Raw genomic sequence first — 18,147 nt, forward strand, 5'->3', positions numbered from 1 at the left:
GGGGGTATTGGTGGACAGCCAGCTGAATATGAGGCAGCAGTGTGCCCAGGTGGCCAAGAGGCCAATAGCATCCTGGCTTGTATCAGAAATAGCGTGGCCAGCAGGACTAGGGAAGTGATCGTCCCCCCATACTGGGCACTGGTGAGGCCACACCTTGAATCCTGTGTTCAGTGTTGGGCCCCTCACTACAAGAAGGACACTGATAGAGCACAAATTGCTACTTAGCACGGAAGGTAAGTGTGGGCAGGGGCACAACCGGTGCAGGTACTTTAAGAAGAGATACCAGATCCATCCCAGACACCAAGGGAACTGCCTTTTATACTGTTCAACTTGTGTCAGTTATTTTTGTTGCAAATGACACCCCTGATTAATGTTAGACCTAGGTACAGTACCAATTGCTTTGCCATTGACACACATACCTGCCACGCACTGTTTAGGTGCAGCCTCACTCCAGGCTGCTGAACATCCTTGAAAAGTAAGACTGGCCAACATGCATGTCTAACTACTGATCATCAGTGAGCTACTGCTGAACCGCACGTTTTAGCGGTGTCCATGAGCTTGTTTCCTGGCACCTGCTCAAGTTCTTCTTTGATGGGTAAGGAAAAGCCAGCAGCCACAAGCCCTTACCAAGACTGCATCTTGCAGCACAGAACACAATTCCTGCCTACTACCACATGGCTCTGGCACTTTCCTTCTTGGGCGCTGTAAAATGAACTGAAACAATTCAGTGCGCTGGTATTTGTCTTACTCTTTAAAGGACTTAGCAGTGAATTTCAAGAAACAGACTGTTATCAAGAGGAACTATACAAAGTATTACATTGCTCAACTGACAGTATAACTGACCGTTTAAGCATGCAAAAGCATCTTAGAAATGCTGGAAGATGGCTGTGGAGTTATTACCACAGAAGTATCATAAGAGACACTGGAATTAACCAATTTTAAGAAGCTTGTAAGCTCCTGCTGCAGGAGCTCCTGCAGACACCGCTCCCTCCCCGTGCTGCCGCTGATGCACCCGCGGTGACGGAGGATTGAGCGCGCCCCAGGCCCGGCTCGCTGCTGCCAGGACAGGCCGTGGGGGCCTGGGGCTGCGGGACAAGCCTCAGGGGAGGTGCTGGGGCCAGGGCAGCTGCAGGGGCTGAGCGGGGCTGGGGAGGCTCCGGGGGCGCTCTGGGAGTCGGGCTGCCCGGTGCCTGTGCCCGGGGGGGTCCGTCTGCGTCTCCTTCGCCTCCCCAGCTCTCGGGTCACTCCCGGGGCTGCCCCGGCCGGGCCCGGCTCCAGCTTGGAGCTCCCCCCGCCACCCGTGGGGGGCCAGCAGGCAGGAGACACCCCCGCGCCCGCCCAAGGGCCTCACTCACCTCACGGGCAGCCCCAGGCCTCACCTCAGCCGGGCCGCAGCTGGAGCTGCACCTCCCGAGACCAACACGGCTGCCGGGAAGGTGAGCGTGGGGCCATGACGGCTCCGGGCATGCCCCGGTAACCAACATGGCCGCCCGGCAGCCCCATGTCTCAGGACTACAGCTCCCGGCATGCCGTGCTAACCAACATGGCCACCTGGCAGCCATGTGCCCCAGGACTACAGCTCCCGGCATGCCACGGGGCGCAACTGCCCTGCTGCCTGACCCTGCGCGGCCACCGTCCCCCGCCCTGGCTGGGCCCTGCCCCACGAGCAGGCCCCATGGCTGCCTGCGCGGGGCTGCGCTGGCCCCAGAGCCCCGGTGGAGAGGGAGGAGGAGGGGGAGAGGGGGACAGAGCGGCGGAGAAGGGTGGGGCAGGGCGGTGGGGTGGCCGGAGAGGGACAGGAGCAGGACAGAGGGACAGGAGATGGACAGAGGGATGGTGGGAAAAAGGGGTAGCTGGGCAGGGAGTGGAGAAAGGAAAAATAGTGGTGAGGAGCAGAAACAGGGACAGAGAAGGAAGGAGATGGAGGGCAAGTGAAGAACATGGCGCAGGAAGAAAAGTAGTGCTAAGCAGCAGGACAGAGGGACAGAGAGAGAAGAGGGGCAGGAGGGAGAACAGAGGGATGGACAGACACAGAAAGGGCAAGGGCACGGGACAAGGGGGTGGAGAGACAGAAGAGTCAGCAGGAGGGCAGAGTGACAGAGAAGTGGGGCAGGGAACAGGACAGAAGGCCAGAAGGCAAAGGGTGAGAGGGAAAAGAAAGGGGAGAGGGAAGGGGAGAGGCAGGGGCAGAGAGTGGGACACAGAGCAAGGGAACAGACACTCTCTGTTTCTGGAGCCTCCCAGTGTTGAATGGAGTCTCTCTCCCTGGCCTGCTGAGTACAGCCAAAGTCCAGAAAGAAAACTGCGAACGTCCAGGGATTCCTCCCACCCCAAAGGTGCCAGGACCAAAAGCTCTTGCTGCTTTTGCAGGAGCGCGCCTGCCCAGGGCAAGAGCCACACGGCAGCCGTGGGCTCCTTCCCCGCGCGCCACAGGGCTGTGCGAAAGGAGCTGATTTTCCCCTTCCCCTGCTTCTTCCCGGTAACCCCTTCCTGTGCCTCCCTTCTCTATCGGTTCCTCTAGGAGCCCCTGTTAAAGCAGCAATCCATCTCCCCTCTCTTAGGTGTTCCCTTTGAACCTGTCGTGCCTCTTTTTCCTTCTCTCTCCTATGAAAAATCATCCACGCTACCTCTAACATCTTTCCCAAATCCCTGGCTCCCCTCCCAATTTCCTCCAACGTTTCACGATACGTCCTAGGGGAGATCTTTTCCGAATCCCCCCTTCCGCAGAGGGCTTAGTACCCACCACAAAAGACACAGCAACACCAAACAGAGAAACAATAACTTTGCACAAAATAGTCAGAGGCATTCCCCAGAAGGGGACTCGAACCCCTAGATTACCTTCAGTGGGGCTCCAACCCACCCCTTCGGCCAAAGGTTTCCAGACACAGGTGTCCTAGGGACTTTGGCCCGATAGGATCCAATCCTTCCCTTAGGTACCTTTACAGCCCAACCCTGCGAGGCCTTCGCCGCGCCTGACGGGCAGGCAACTGCCCTTTTAATGAGAAAAGGGATGCTTTTACCTTCCCAGAGGTCCTGCTCAGAGCTCTTCGGTCCGGGCTTCGGAGGTTCTTCCCGAGAATCCCTCGGTGCCGGCTGGGGGTCCTGCGATCCCACGGATCCATCGAGATTCAGAAGCAGAGTCCCATCTGGGTCGCCCAAACTGTCACCGAAATGGGGAATCAACCTCTTCACACCCATGTAGCATCGAGAAGCAGGCATTCTCTTTATTACAGCACTGGATGCGTGGGGGATGGTCCCACCTAAGGTGCCTACCATCATACAAAGCTAATGGGAAAATTGCCGTTTCTGCTTAGCTTTAGAAGCCATTTCCAGCAGCATGAGAAACCCCCCAAGCATCCTGGGATGCCCACTCCCCAGCCCCATCTCTCAGGAACCCCTTGGGAGCCTCCAGCACCCCCCAGGGAATGCTCCTGCCACCCTGACCCCCTCCCAATACTCCCTGCTGTTAGGCAGCTGCCAGGAAGACGGGGTTCTAACCCTCCCCATCCCTGGAATCCTTTGGACGAGCTTTCCGACTGGCTGCCCGGGATGTCCTTAGCGGAGGCGGCGTTGTAGCCCAGGACACGATGCCCATGATAGCAACAGCGGGAGGGAACAGCCAAGTGTTGCAGAATGCAGCACTGGGGGACCGAGGGGCCTCGAGTGTTAGATGGTGGAGCCCATGACGGGAACAGCCCAAGGGCTGCAGAACTGCACAGTCTTTCTGGGAACCCCAGAGAGGGTGGTCCGTCAAGAAGAAAGACAGGTCAGGGTTGTCCCAATGCCAAGGGGAGAATAACCAGGGGCCAAACGCTGGAAAATTCCCCGTCGACACTACTCAATGTGACACAAAAGGACCCCCAACAGAGAGCAGCGAGCTCTAGAGTGGGGACGTTGATGGGCCGAGGAACGGGGCTTCCCACAGGCCACTCAGACAGGCTCCCCACCCCCCTTTCACAGAAACTGGGGGGTAACCGACAAACTGACAGCCGGGATGCTGGGAAGGTGCTAGGCCAAACGGTTCCATCGGCTCCTGCGGCAGTTGTAAACTGCAGCCGGGCCCCTCTGCCTGCCCTGGGCTGGTGCCACTTGCGGAGCCTCCCGGGGTGGCGGGAGAAGGAGCGGTGCCAGGCTGGGCCTCTCCTCTCTGGAGTAAACCTTAGGAGTGCTTACTGCCTTCCTCAGGTTGAAGAAAAAATTAAGGAGAGGTCCTAACGGTTCCCGCACGCTCCCGCCCTCCCCCCAAAGGGCCTTCTTGCGCACCCCACTTTGGAGACAGAGCTTCTGCACCAATCTCAATTGCCACATCTTTTTTATTTTTTTGTTCCTTCCCCTTCTGCTGCTCTTTTTCTGTATGCCCTTCTCTTTTTCCTCTGGTTTCAGTCGAGGCTTTCTGGTTTTGCCATCTTCCCGTGAACCTGCACTCGATAAATGCAGGTGTACGCTGGGTTTCCCCAGTTGCTCTTCACCAGAAGTTTGACACGTGCAAAGGCTCTGGGAAGCGGCGCGTTCTGGGAAGAAAAGCGGGAAAAGGAAGCGGGGGTGTTAGGAGCGACAATGCAAGGAAGGTGTCTCCCCCTGCCAGCCCTGCTCCTGCTCAGGAGCGAGCTCCTGCAAGTGGGTGGGAGCGGCTGTGGCAATCTGAGGCTCGCTGCTGGTACCGGGGCTGCTGGGGAGGCTGGGGACACGGGAAGGGGGAAGGCAGCTGGCATCCTCTGCATGCCGGCCCTGCTGGGGCTCAGTCTCCCTCCCCTCTGCCCCTTCCCTCTGCTGCTTGCTCTGTGCTGGCAGAGAGGCCGGGGAGGTGCTCCTGTGCGGGGGGCGGCTGCTGTGCAACCCCACCAAGCTCCCGCTGTCTGCTCTGCCTGCTTTCCTCCTGGCAGGCGTGAGAGCACGGGGAGAGAAGGGGCACGCTGTGCTGGGAGGAGAGGACACTGCCCAGCCTGCCAGCAGGCCACAGGACGGAGCGACAGTGCTGCCCGACGCCTTTCGCCACCGGGCATCCCTGTTTCTCCACAACACAAAGACGTTGCTTGTGTGGAGCGGCCGCGTGTGCGGCTGGCTCTGCTGAAGGCAGTGCGTGCAGCCAGGGATCTCTCGGGACTTGTGCTCCCACAGGCCTGACCCTGTCTTGCTATCCTTTTGCTACCACCACTGCGTGCTACTCAGCCCTCCCAACCCCACCAGGTCTCTCTCGGCGGTGGTCCGGGCCCCTCGGCCCAGGGAGAAAGCATTCACGCTCTTCCTGCCATGGACTTGCAGGCAAACCTGGTTTGCTCCCCGGCACCTTGCCCCTGCGCGTGGACCGCACCTTCAGAGGGAAGGTCTGAATGGCCTCCTTTGCCACGTTGTACGTGAACGTCCCAAGGAGAGTTTCCTCTTCTCCGTCCGCACCCACTCCCTCAGGGGCAAAGCACAAGGAGAGCAGCTCAGACTCGTCCCCACAAAGAGGGAACCTACGTGCTGGATCAGCCCTGCTATCTCCCCACCCTCTCCTGGGGCTCTAGCAGTAGGCTAGCACTCGCCATGGTGGAGCTCAGTCTCGGCCTTGACTTGTGCTCAGGAACCCTGAGGTGCGTGTCCCGAACAAGTCTCAAGAGGGATGAAACCCCTAGAGCCCTTGAAGTGTCCCGCTAGGGCACTGCGGTGCTCAGGAGAGAGCAGGACGTAAACCTCAGAGGACGCACAAAAGCAAGCAAGACCCTGCCATGGCTTTCCCCCAGGGCCAGATCCCCGCCAGAAGCGCCCAGCAGAGACTCACAAAGACAGCGACGTCTCTGGGGGCGCTGATGACAGTCCCAGATGGAGAGACTTCTTTGAAGATGTGCTGCACAGTGATGGCAGTCAGATGGACTCGTGCTGGCAGCCTGATGACCACCTGGCCCTGATCCCCTTGTAAAGGCCAGCAGTTTCCTGGGGAAACATCCGGCTGCAAGCAGAACGCGAGAGCAAGGAAGAGTGAGAGAGTGTTGGGGCCAACACAGCGGCCCGCGTAGCTTGAAGCGTAGGCGCCGTTGTGTCCGCGGGGTCTATTTTGGCTTGAAAATGAGGCGCGTGGGAGGAAATGGACAGAAGCAGGAGGCCTTCGTCCCTGCCTGACCGAAAGGGGGCTCTCAGGATTATGGGGCAGAGGAGACTAGCAGTTATGAAACCGTCCCAGTCAGGGCCTAGCAGAAACACCTCTCTGCCCAGTGGCTCTGCAGGGCACCCCCCACCAGGGAGAAAGTCTTTCACCCAGCTGGGGCAGAGCACTGTGGGCGAGATGCAGCAGTTTGGCTCCGTTCAGCTCCATTCCCCTCCTGAGGGGAAGCGCTGATTGCTAGCAAGCCCAGCCCTGTGTTCGAGCTTTGCTTTCAGGAACCTGATCAACACTGTGGGCTTGAGCAGTGCCACTGGAGCGAGGGGAGAGCCCCTGAGGTCGGTCCCCAACTTCAGCGGGAGGCAGGCAACCTTCCCGGAGGAGTTCCGCTACGATACCTGCAAAATAGTGTCGGGAGGGTTGGCAGTGCGAAAGAGCCATAAAAGCCTGCAGCCCCAATTCTGTTTGCAGATGTAGGTCTCGGAAGTTCTCTGCATGTCGATGGTGGCACCTGGAAGGGAGGGAGAGCAGGTGACTACTGGAAGAGGCCACATTCTAGGAGGACTCGGTGCTCAGACAGCATTTCTGATGCTGCCGGCCAGCTCCACGTCTGTCAGTCCTCTCCTCCTCCCCACGCTGCTGGGGGTGCCCAGCTGCACAAGGGAATGACGGCCGCCACGTGCCTGGTGGTGACTGCTTCTCTCACAGCGCCACGAGGAGAAGGTGTGAGCGTTCTGGGAGACAGCAGGCGCCCACGTCAATGACAGCACACCAAAACTGAGGGCTTGCGGCATGGGCAGCAAAGGATGGCCCAGCCATTCCCTCTTCCAATGCAGTGGAGAGGAAGAGAGCCCTTCCAACAGCACAGGAACACGTGCGGGGGCAGCGGCGGAGGCCCCCGTGCGGAGGCCCCCGTGCGGAGGCGGAGGGCAGGACTGGGAGGGAGTCTGGGAGAGCCACTGTGCCACAGCCTTGCTCTTGGACCCCATGAAGCATTGAAGCTCCCCCCCTTTGGAGAGCAGCGCCCGGAGCACAGGCTTCTTTGGGGAGTGCTGCAGACAAGCGCAGGGCAAGGAGACTGGGCTGCTCGTGTCCATACCAGAGCTTTTCAGGGCCCAGTCAGACATCTCGACGTAGACTTCCGAAGCCATCTGGGACGCTGCCTGGTTCACTTCCTGGGAACGCCATAAACGAACACAGAAAAGGACCACATCAGCGGGCAGTTCAGCATGGCTACTAGCGCCGGCAGAGGCAAAGGGTCAGTGTCAGAAAGGCAAGGCAAGCCTAGTCCACAGAGCTGCAAGACTCTCTGCTGCTGACGTGCTGACGGCCATGGCCGCGAGGTGGGTTGACGAGGGTCCCCACACCCTCGTCCCCACCCTCCACGCTCTGCAGGTAAGCGGGGAGATGGGCTCGGGCCCTGCAAGCGACGGCTGGCCCCGTCAGCGTGCCTGGGTCTCATCCCTGCCTCAGGAGCCCAGCCAGAGGAGCCAGAGTGCCGGCGTGCCAAGGGAAGGCTCTCAGGAGTCCTCTGCTGCCTCAAGCAGCCTGCTTGAACTGGGCCTGGAGAAGGGCCTGTGCAGCGCAGAAGCTCACCCAGCAAGCCCCTGGGGCAAAGGCTGGCTTGCTGCAGTCAGCAGTCCGACCCCACCAACAAGCCCAAGGAGTGCTTTCTCAGGGGTTCTGCCCAGCCAAGCCTCCTTCCCCAAAACGCAGCATCACCTTTGCACTGCTGATCTCTGCCCTCAGTTGAGCCACCTCCTCCATCAGAAGCTGCATCTTTTGGCTGTGCTCCGCCAACAAAACGCGAAAGTTCCTGCATGAAAGCACGAAAGCAGATCTTGTCAGAGAGCGGCCCGTCCCCTCTGGGGAGCGTCTCAGCTCGGCAAGAAGGAGAGACACGTGTGCTTTCCCTGCTTTGCGAGTGCTTCCCTTCCACACCAGTTTGAGCAGAAGGCAAAGGCAGGTAGGAGGTATGGGAGCCCTGGCTGTTAGCAAAACGAGTGCAGGTAGCACGAGGTCGGCTGACGCTTCTGCACAGAACCAATGCCAGCTCAGGAAACGTCTCTTACCGCAGGGTCTTCAGGTCTTCTGCAGACACAAGTGCCAGCTCCTGAAAGGGAAAAACGCTCGGTTCGAGCATCCGCTACCAGAGCCGCCGGGGCTTCCCAGGAGAGGCTTCCCTAGGAAGACTCGGCACAAGCTGCTGCTTCTTTGGGTCACCCTGCGTGGCAGCAGGAGAGCCCGTGATTTATCCAGCCGCTCTCAGCAATGCTCTGTTGCAGGAGGTGCCTGTGCCACAGGAGTCACCGACCTCTAGCAGTGCCTTTGTCCGCATTGTCCACCCTGGCAGTGAGGTCCCGCAGTAAACACCGGCTGCAATTCACATCATCAAGAGAGAGTTATTTTACTGAGGTCGCTAGCGATGCCTGCCGTCGCGTTGTCTCCAGCCTGTTGCCTTAGGGGTGGGGCAGCAGGTGAGCTGAGGAGGTGGGGAACGTGGGGTGCGGAGAGAGGACGCGCCTCTGCCCAGAAGCCATCGGCCCAGGCTTGAGGGGACTGCGCAGCCGTGGGCCTCAGGTGTGCTCAGTGCCCCAGAGCTATTCCCCGCTTCCCCTCGCTGCTTCAGGGAGCCCCGAGACCAGGCTGCATGGGCTAGGAGAGGTACCTCCCCATGGGTCCCCCTGCACGGCCCCTCCCCTCTGGGAATGCCCAGTTCAGGCTTGGAAGTAGCTACGCCCTTCTCTCGCGGACTTGCAGACGAAGCAAGCCATGTGGTCCAGTGGCCAGAGCAGCAGCATGGCTGGGAGACTCCCAGTCTTACTGGCAGGCCAAAAGGCAGGCCCAGTCCGGGACGTACTCGGGAAGCGCTTGGGTCATGGGAGTTTCCGCCCATACTGGCCCAAAAGGAAAGCCGGGCAGCTGAAAGCTGGCATCCAGCACAGCCTGGCTGTCGCTCTCAGGTGTCTGCTCATGCAAACTCACCAAGAGCCACGGGGAGCAACAAGAAGACAGCTTGGAAGATCCTCTTCTTCTGCAGGGCCACCTTTTGCCTGAAAAAGAGGGAGTCCTGTGGCTGCCCATGATCCAAGTCTTGGGCAAAGCCCTCCACCGGTGGAGTTCCCTTTTCAGGCCAGAAAGCCAGCCTTTTGGAAGCCTCCTGCTGCCAGAGAGCTGCCAGAGCAGCGCCCAGGAGGAAGACGATTTCTGTCCACACCGTTCAACACTGCCGGCAGATCTTCCCCAGAGGAAGGCCTCCAGAAGCACCATCCCAAAGGGAATGAAAATTATGCAGGGAAGTAAAGAGGCCGAGCAAACGAAGACTGCTTTTCAGCCGTCTTTCTGGTGGGGACCTTGCTCTCCCTTTGGCTGAGAAAGCAGGCCTGTTCTCACTTGCGATCACACAGATCTCTTAGGGGTGTTTTTCCGCAGAGCTGGGAAGCGCAGGAGCCTTGTCTGCCTTTCCTCCCAGAGCCCTCCCAGACCTGCGCGGTCACTTGCCAGAGCTGGGGAAAAGCCTTCCCCTGCGGAGGCTTGGCTCTGCACCCGAGCGTCTGGCTACGCGGCAGTTTGCCCTACCGTAGCCAAAGTGTGGGGCTCTGGCAAACGCGTGGGAGTGAGACTGCCGAGGGGCTTTGCTCTTGGCTCTCCCTGAGAATGGCCACAGCACGAGCAGCGCCCCAGCTTGGGCTCCCGACTGGGAGCCCTGGGCTGCTGGCTGGGGAACACCCTCTGCTCTCCCCTTTGCTTGCACCGGCCCTCAGACATCCCCTTTCTCTCCCCCGTCCACAGCAGAAACGTGGTGTAATACGTACACGGCGGAGATGCACGTCCTCAGCAGACGTCTCCGCGGGGAGACAAGGGCGCCTGCCGGACAGCACGTAAGGCTGAAGACTGTCCCTGCGCAAGGAAAGCAGAGAAAAGTTAGGCCTGTCTCTTGAGGTCTCCTCTCTAGGATGCCCAGCCCCACGTGTCTCAGCTGCCTGCGGGGAGGCGGGCACCGTGTCCTACACACTCCCTCCCTGGGGCAAAGAGCAGGGCAGCCTGCACTTCTCCTGCCGCCTGTGACGTTTGGCCAGAGCTCCAGCGCAGCGCAGCTCTCCAAGTTCACCCCCGAGGAGGTCACAGCAAGCAGCAGTGCTGAGCTTACTTGCAATTTCCGTGGCCTTGTCACGCCACTTGGCAGGCCCTTGAGTGGCTGAGCCGGGAGCTGACATCGAAGAGAGTATCCCCAGCTCCACCTGCATGCGGAGGTTCCTGTCGGAGGAAAAAGACAAATGCCCGTTGCCCACCATCCCCACGCCGTGGGAGCCGAGGCGGGCAGGAGTAGCCTGAGCGGCGGCCCTTGCCAGAGGACGGGCCTTCCCAGCAGCAGCGAGAGAGGCCAGCACAGCTGGGCTGCTCCCAGCGGGCGCCCCCCCCCCCCCCCCCTTCCCCATCCTTTGCTTTACAGGCCTGCAGTGGGAGCAAGCTGGCAGCAGCAGACCCCTGCCTCGGGAAGCCCACCCGGCAGCACAGCCCGATTCTCAGCCCGTCCCTCCCTGGCCCCTGGCACCACCCTGCCCCACGGCAGACACCTCCCAGTGGCCATTTGGGGAGGGGGCACAGGCTGCTGCCTCCCCCCCAGCCCCGCCACCTCTTCCCTGGGCACTCCCAGGTCTCCCGACCCCTCTCTGCCCCGCACAGCTGCTCCCATCAGCCAGGCAGGATCGCGCCTCAGCGTCCCGAGGGGACCAGTCTCAGGCCCCAGGGGCTTGGCCTCCCCGTACAGCAAAACCGCCCCGTGCAGCAGGGCTGGGCTCCGACCCTGCAGCACGAGGCTACCGCCTCCCCAAAAGCCCCTGCTGCACACTGCCTTTTGGCTGCGAGAGTGAGCCAGGCTTTCCACCGAGACCCGTCCTCACAGAAGGGGGGCTTCGCAAACCACGGGGCTCTTCTTCAGAAAACTTCTGTCGGCTTCCCCAGGCTGCTCCGCACCCCACTGACCGTGCTAGGCCACGTCCGTGCTACCAGCCCAACCTGATGCCCCGGGCACATGCCAGGCTTCGTACCTACTCGTCTGGCAGCGGCTCGGCCCCGCTGCCTCCCCTGCCGGCTGTTGGCCAGCCTCGTTCCCCAAGGAGCCTTGGGAGGGCCCTTGGCGTCTTCTCTCGGGGGCCTTTCTCCTCGCCATCTCTGGGCAAAGGCAGGCTCCCCGCTCTGCTCTTCCCTCTCAGCCCCAGCAGTGTGGCCTGCCCAGGCAAAAACAGCTCCGGCAGCAGCCCCACGCTGCCCCACAGCAGGAGCGCGCCTGCCCAAGGTAAGAGCCACACGGCAGCTGTGGGCTCCTTCCCCACGCGCCACAGGGCTGTGCGGGCGGCCAGCTCTGACCTCACACTGGTGGCTCTGACATCACACTGGGGGAGGCATGCGGCCTCAGTCAGAACCTGAGAGCAATGAAGTGAGAGAGGGTGTTGGGACCGTTAAGCGTCTAGTCATGTTTAGAGCCCCAGTGTCTGTGGGGCTGTGAAGTGCTCCCAAGGGAAGGTTAGGGTCAGAAACAGCTTTTAGTCCTGGCACCTTTGGTGTGGGTGAAATTGCCGTCTATTTGCAACTTCAGAGCTGGGCTCTGGCTACAATGAGCGGGAGACAGAGAGAGTTTTGGACTTTTAGGAGGGCAGGCAAGCGCAGAGGCCCAGTGTTTGTGGGCCTGTGTCATGGTTTAACCCCAGTCAGCAACTAAGCGCCACGCAGCCGCTCACTCACTCCCCCCTCTCCAGTGTGATGAGGGAAAGAATCGGAAGGGTAAAAGGGGGAAAAACTCGTGGGTTGTGATAAGAACATTTCAATAATGGAAATAAAGTAAAATAGAAGTAGTAGTAGTACTAGTAGTAGTAGTAGTAATAATAATAGTAATAATAATATAGTAATATACAAAGCAAGTGATGCACGATACAACTGCTCACCACCTGCCGACTGATGCCCAGCCTGTCCTCGAGCAGCGATCGCTGCCCCCCAGCCAACTCCCCTCAGTTTATATACTGAGCATGACGCCATACGGTATGGAAGAGCCCTTTGGCCAGTCGGGGTCACCTGTCCTGGCTGTGCTCCCTCCCAGCTTCTCACTGTCAGGGTAGGGGAAGCTGAACAGTCCTTGACTGGTGTAAGCACTACTTAGCAAGAACTAAAACATCAGTGTGTTATCAACATTATTCTCATACGAAATCCAAAACACAGCACTACACCAGCTACTAGGAAGAAAATGAACTCTAGCCCAGCTGAAACCAGGACATTTTGCTATTGTCCTGAGCATTGTTTTTATTATAGTTCTAAGGCTAATTTTTCTAAAAAGAAGCATATTTTTCAGGTGTGGTCTTCAAGAAACTATGCAGATTAACAAGTACATGAAGAAAAGCTAGGTCCCTGCGGCCATTGCCACTGCCTAATTCTCTTACTATTCCATTAGTTACTAATATATGCCTCTAGGGATACTAAATTTGATACGAGCGCAACCCTTACACAGTTCATACTTTTGGGGGGAAAAGATACACACATCTTCCCATTGTGACGCTAACAGGTAGAACTTTACCTCTGCCAGCTGGAAGAGTGCCAAATTCCTACAGTGCTTTACTGGCTCAGGCCTTGACAACTGGGAAGTACTTGATGAGATCTAGGTCTTAAATGAACAGAGAAAATAGCTCAGTGGCACACAGGAAAGACTGAAAGGAAGGGAGAAAAAAAAGCTGCTTATGGCTTGGATGGGCGTGCTCTTTGCTGGGTAAAAAACTGGCTGAATGGCCGGGCCCAAAGAGTTGTGGTGAATGGAGTTAAATGCAGCCGGTGGCTGGTCACAAGTGGTGTTCCCCAGGGCTCAGCATTGGGGCCAGTCCTGTTTAATGTCTTTCTCAATGATCAGGATGAGGGGATCAAGTACACCCTCAGTAAGTTTGCAGATGACGCCAAGTTGGGTGGGAGCGTTGGTCTCCTGGAGGGCAGGAAGGCCCTACGGAGGGACCTGGCCAGGCTGGATTGATGGGCCAAGGCCAACTGTGTGAGGTTCAACAAGGCTCAGTGCCGGGTCCTGCGCTTGGGTCACAACAACCCCATGCAACGCTACAGGCTGGGGGAAGAGGGGCTGGAGAGCTGCCCGGGGCAAAAGGAGGGGGTATTGGTGGACAGCCAGCTGAATATGAGGCAGCAGTGTGCCCAGGTGGCCAAGAGGCCAATAGCATCCTGGCTTGTATCAGAAATAGCGTGGCCAGCAGGACTAGGGAAGTGATCGTCCCCCCATACTGGGCACTGGTGAGGCCACACCTTGAATCCTGTGTTCAGTGTTGGGCCCCTCACTACAAGAAGGACACTGATAGAGCACAAATTGCTACTTAGCACGGAAGGTAAGTGTGGGCAGGGGCACAACCGGTGCAGGTACTTTAAGAAGAGATACCAGATCCATCCCAGACACCAAGGGAACTGCCTTTTATACTGTTCAACTTGTGTCAGTTATTTTTGTTGCAAATGACACCCCTGATTAATGTTAGACCTAGGTACAGTACCAATTGCTTTGCCATTGACACACATACCTGCCACGCACTGTTTAGGTGCAGCCTCACTCCAGGCTGCTGAACATCCTTGAAAAGTAAGACTGGCCAACATGCATGTCTAACTACTGATCATCAGTGAGCTACTGCTGAACCGCACGTTTTAGCGGTGTCCATGAGCTTGTTTCCTGGCACCTGCTCAAGTTCTTCTTTGATGGGTAAGGAAAAGCCAGCAGCCACAAGCCCTTACCAAGACTGCATCTTGCAGCACAGAACACAATTCCTGCCTACTACCACATGGCTCTGGCACTTTCCTTCTTGGGCGCTGTAAAATGAACTGAAACAATTCAGTGCGCTGGTATTTGTCTTACTCTTTAAAGGACTTAGCAGTGAATTTCAAGAAACAGACTGTTATCAAGAGGAACTATACAAAGTATTACATTGCTCAACTGACAGTATAACTGACCGTTTAAGCATGCAAAAGCATCTTAGAAATGCTGGAAGATGGCTGTGGAGTTATTACCACAGAAGTATCATAAGAGACACTGGAATTAACCAATTTTAAGAAGCTTGTAAGCTCCTGCTGCAGGAGCTCCTGCAGACACCGCTCCCTCCCCGCGCTGCCGCTGATGCACCCGCGGTGACGGAGGATTGAGCGCGCCCCAGGCCCGGCTCGCTGCTGCCAGGACAGGCCGTGGGGGCCTGGGGCTGCGGGACAAGCCTCAGGGGAGGTGCTGGGGCCAGGGCAGCTGCAGGGGCTGAGCGGGGCTGGGGAGGCTCCGGGGGCGCTCTGGGAGTCGGGCTGCCCGGTGCCTGTGCCCGGGGGGGTCCGTCTGCGTCTCCTTCGCCTCCCCAGCTCTCGGGTCACTCCCGGGGCTGCCCCGGCCGGGCCCGGCTCCAGCTTGGAGCTCCCCCCGCCACCCGTGGGGGGCCAGCAGGCAGGAGACACCCCCGCGCCCGCCCAAGGGCCTCACTCACCTCACGGGCAGCCCCAGGCCTCACCTCAGCCGGGCCGCAGCTGGAGCTGCACCTCCCGAGACCAACACGGCTGCCGGGAAGGTGAGCGTGGGGCCATGACGGCTCCGGGCATGCCCCGGTAACCAACATGGCCGCCCGGCAGCCCCATGTCTCAGGACTACAGCTCCCGGCATGCCGTGCTAACCAACATGGCCACCTGGCAGCCATGTGCCCCAGGACTACAGCTCCCGGCATGCCACGGGGCGCAACTGCCCTGCTGTCTGACCCTGCGCGGCCACCGTCCCCCGCCCCGGCTGGGCCCTGCCCCACGAGCAGGCCCCATGGCTGCCTGCGCGGGGCTGCGCTGGCCCCAGAGCCCCGGTGGAGAGGGAGGAGGAGGGGGAGAGGGGGACAGAGCGGCGGAGAAGGGTGGGGCAGGGCGGTGGGGTGGCCGGAGAGGGACAGGAGCAGGACAGAGGGACAGGAGATGGACAGAGGGATGGTGGGAAAAAGGGGTAGCTGGGCAGGGAGTGGAGAAAGGAAAAATAGTGGTGAGGAGCAGAAACAGGGACAGAGAAGGAAGGAGATGGAGGGCAAGTGAAGAACATGGCGCAGGAAGAAAAGTAGTGCTAAGCAGCAGGACAGAGGGACAGAGAGAGAAGAGGGGCAGGAGGGAGAACAGAGGGATGGACAGACACAGAAAGGGCAAGGGCACGGGACAAGGGGGTGGAGAGACAGAAGAGTCAGCAGGAGGGCAGAGTGACAGAGAAGTGGGGCAGGGAACAGGACAGAAGGCCAGAAGGCAAAGGGTGAGAGGGAAAAGAAAGGGGAGAGGGAAGGGGAGAGGCAGGGGCAGAGAGTGGGACACAGAGCAAGGGAACAGACACTCTCTGTTTCTGGAGCCTCCCAGTGTTGAATGGAGTCTCTCTCCCTGGCCTGCTGAGTACAGCCAAAGTCCAGAAAGAAAACTGCGAACGTCCAGGGATTCCTCCCACCCCAAAGGTGCCAGGACCAAAAGCTCTTGCTGCTTTTGCAGGAGCGCGCCTGCCCAGGGCAAGAGCCACACGGCAGCCGTGGGCTCCTTCCCCGCGCGCCACAGGGCTGTGCGAAAGGAGCTGATTTTCCCCTTCCCCTGCTTCTTCCCGGTAACCCCTTCCTGTGCCTCCCTTCTCTATCGGTTCCTCTAGGAGCCCCTGTTAAAGCAGCAATCCATCTCCCCTCTCTTAGGTGTTCCCTTTGAACCTGTCGTGCCTCTTTTTCCTTCTCTCTCCTATGAAAAATCATCCACGCTACCTCTAACATCTTTCCCAAATCCCTGGCTCCCCTCCCAATTTCCTCCAACGTTTCACGATACGTCCTAGGGGAGATCTTTTCCGAATCCCCCCTTCCGCAGAGGGCTTAGTACCCACCACAAAAGACACAGCAACACCAAACAGAGAAACAATAACTTTGCACAAAATAGTCAGAGGCATTCCCCAGAAGGGGACTCGAACCCCTAGATTACCTTCAGTGGGGCTCCAACCCACCCCTTCGGCCAAAGGTTTCCAGACACAGGTGTCCTAGGGACTTCGGCCCGATAGGATCCAATCCTTCCCTTAGGTACCTTTACAGCCCAACCCTGCGAGGCCTTCGCCGCGCCTGACGGGCAGGCAACTGCCCTTTTAATGAGAAAAGGGATGCTTTTACCTTCCCAGAGGTCCTGCTCAGAGCTCTTCGGTCCGGGCTTCGGAGGTTCTTCCCGAGAATCCCTCGGTGCCGGCTGGGGGTCCTGCGATCCCACGGATCCATCGAGATTCAGAAGCAGAGTCCCATCTGGGTCGCCCAAACTGTCACCGAAATGGGGAATCAACCTCTTCACACCCATGTAGCATCGAGAAGCAGGCATTCTCTTTATTACAGCACTGGATGCGTGGGGGATGGTCCCACCTAAGGTGCCTACCATCATACAAAGCTAATGGGAAAATTGCCGTTTCTGCTTAGCTTTAGAAGCCATTTCCAGCAGCATGAGAAACCCCCCAAGCATCCTGGGATGCCCACTCCCCAGCCCCATCTCTCAGGAACCCCTTGGGAGCCTCCAGCACCCCCCAGGGAATGCTCCTGCCACCCTGACCCCCTCCCAATACTCCCTGCTGTTAGGCAGCTGCCAGGAAGACGGGGTTCTAACCCTCCCCATCCCTGGAATCCTTTGGACGAGCTTTCCGACTGGCTGCCCGGGATGTCCTTAGCGGAGGCGGCGTTGTAGCCCAGGACACGATGCCCATGATAGCAACAGCGGGAGGGAACAGCCAAGTGTTGCAGAATGCAGCACTGGGGGACCGAGGGGCCTCGAGTGTTAGATGGTGGAGCCCATGACGGGAACAGCCCAAGGGCTGCAGAACCGCACAGCCTTTCTGGGAACCCCAGAGAGGGTGGTCCGTCAAGAGGAAAGACAGGTCAGGGTTGTCCCAATGCCAAGGGGAGAATAACCAGGGGCCAAACGCTGGAAAATTCCCCGTCGACACTACTCAATGTGACACAAAAGGACCCCCAACAGAGAGCAGCGAGCTCTAGAGTGGGGACGTTGATGGGCCGAGGAACGGGGCTTCCCACAGGCCACTCAGACAGGCTCCCCACAGCCCTTTCACAGAAACTGGGGGGTAACCGACAAACCGACAGCCGGGATGCTGGGAAGGTGCTAGGCCAAACGGTTCCATCGGCTCCTGCGGCAGTTGTAAACTGCAGCCGGGCCCCTCTGCCTGCCCTGGGCTGGTGCCACTTGCGGAGCCTCCCGGGGTGGCGGGAGAAGGAGCGGTGCCAGGCTGGGCCTCTCCTCTCTGGAGTAAACCTTAGGAGTGCTTACTGCCTTCCTCAGGTTGAAGAAAAAATTAAGGAGAGGTCCTAACGGTTCCCGCACGCTCCCGCCCTCCCCCCAAAGGGCCTTCTTGCGCACCCCACTTTGGAGACAGAGCTTCTGCACCAATCTCAATTGCCACATCTTTTTTATTTTTTTGTTCCTTCCCCTTCTGCTGCTCTTTTTCTGTATGCCCTTCTCTTTTTCCTCTGGTTTCAGTCGAGGCTTTCTGGTTTTGCCATCTTCCCGTGAACCTGCACTCGATAAATGCAGGTGTACGCTGGGTTTCCCCAGTTGCTCTTCACCAGAAGTTTGACACGTGCAAAGGCTCTGGGAAGCGGCGCGTTCTGGGAAGAAAAGCGGGAAAAGGAAGCGGGGGTGTTAGGAGCGACAATGCAAGGAAGGTGTCTCCCCCTGCCAGCCCTGCTCCTGCTCAGGAGCGAGCTCCTGCAAGTGGGTGGGAGCGGCTGTGGCAATCTGAGGCTCGCTGCTGGTACCGGGGCTGCTGGGGAGGCTGGGGACACGGGAAGGGGGAAGGCAGCTGGCATCCTCTGCATGCCGGCCCTGCTGGGGCTCAGTCTCCCTCCCCTCTGCCCCTTCCCTCTGCTGCTTGCTCTGTGCTGGCAGAGAGGCCGGGGAGGTGCTCCTGTGCGGGGGGCGGCTGCTGTGCAACCCCACCAAGCTCCCGCTGTCTGCTCTGCCTGCTTTCCTCCTGGCAGGCGTGAGAGCACGGGGAGAGAAGGGGCACGCTGTGCTGGGAGGAG

General features: G+C 58.9%; 1 protein-coding gene across 1 annotated transcript in view; it reads right to left on the reverse strand.

Moving 5' to 3' along the window:
• Positions 1–4,379: 4,379 nt before the first annotated feature.
• Positions 4,380–18,147, reverse strand: part of LOC309598934 (sperm-associated antigen 4 protein-like) — a gene marked incomplete at both ends in the record, with an annotated part of 49,060 nt that continues 35,292 nt past the window's right edge. The window contains 6 exons of the mRNA XM_082329962.1: positions 4,380–4,511; positions 5,312–5,401; positions 5,762–5,929; positions 6,478–6,590; positions 7,179–7,254; positions 7,802–7,895. Of these exons, the coding sequence (XP_082186088.1) occupies positions 4,380–4,511; positions 5,312–5,401; positions 5,762–5,929; positions 6,478–6,590; positions 7,179–7,254; positions 7,802–7,895 (673 nt within the window). The remainder of the gene's footprint in view (positions 4,512–5,311; positions 5,402–5,761; positions 5,930–6,477; positions 6,591–7,178; positions 7,255–7,801; positions 7,896–18,147) is intronic.

Source organism: Platalea leucorodia (assembly GCF_965183815.1).
Source record: "Platalea leucorodia genome assembly, chromosome: 19".
Taxonomy (NCBI): Eukaryota; Metazoa; Chordata; class Aves; order Pelecaniformes; family Threskiornithidae; genus Platalea; species Platalea leucorodia.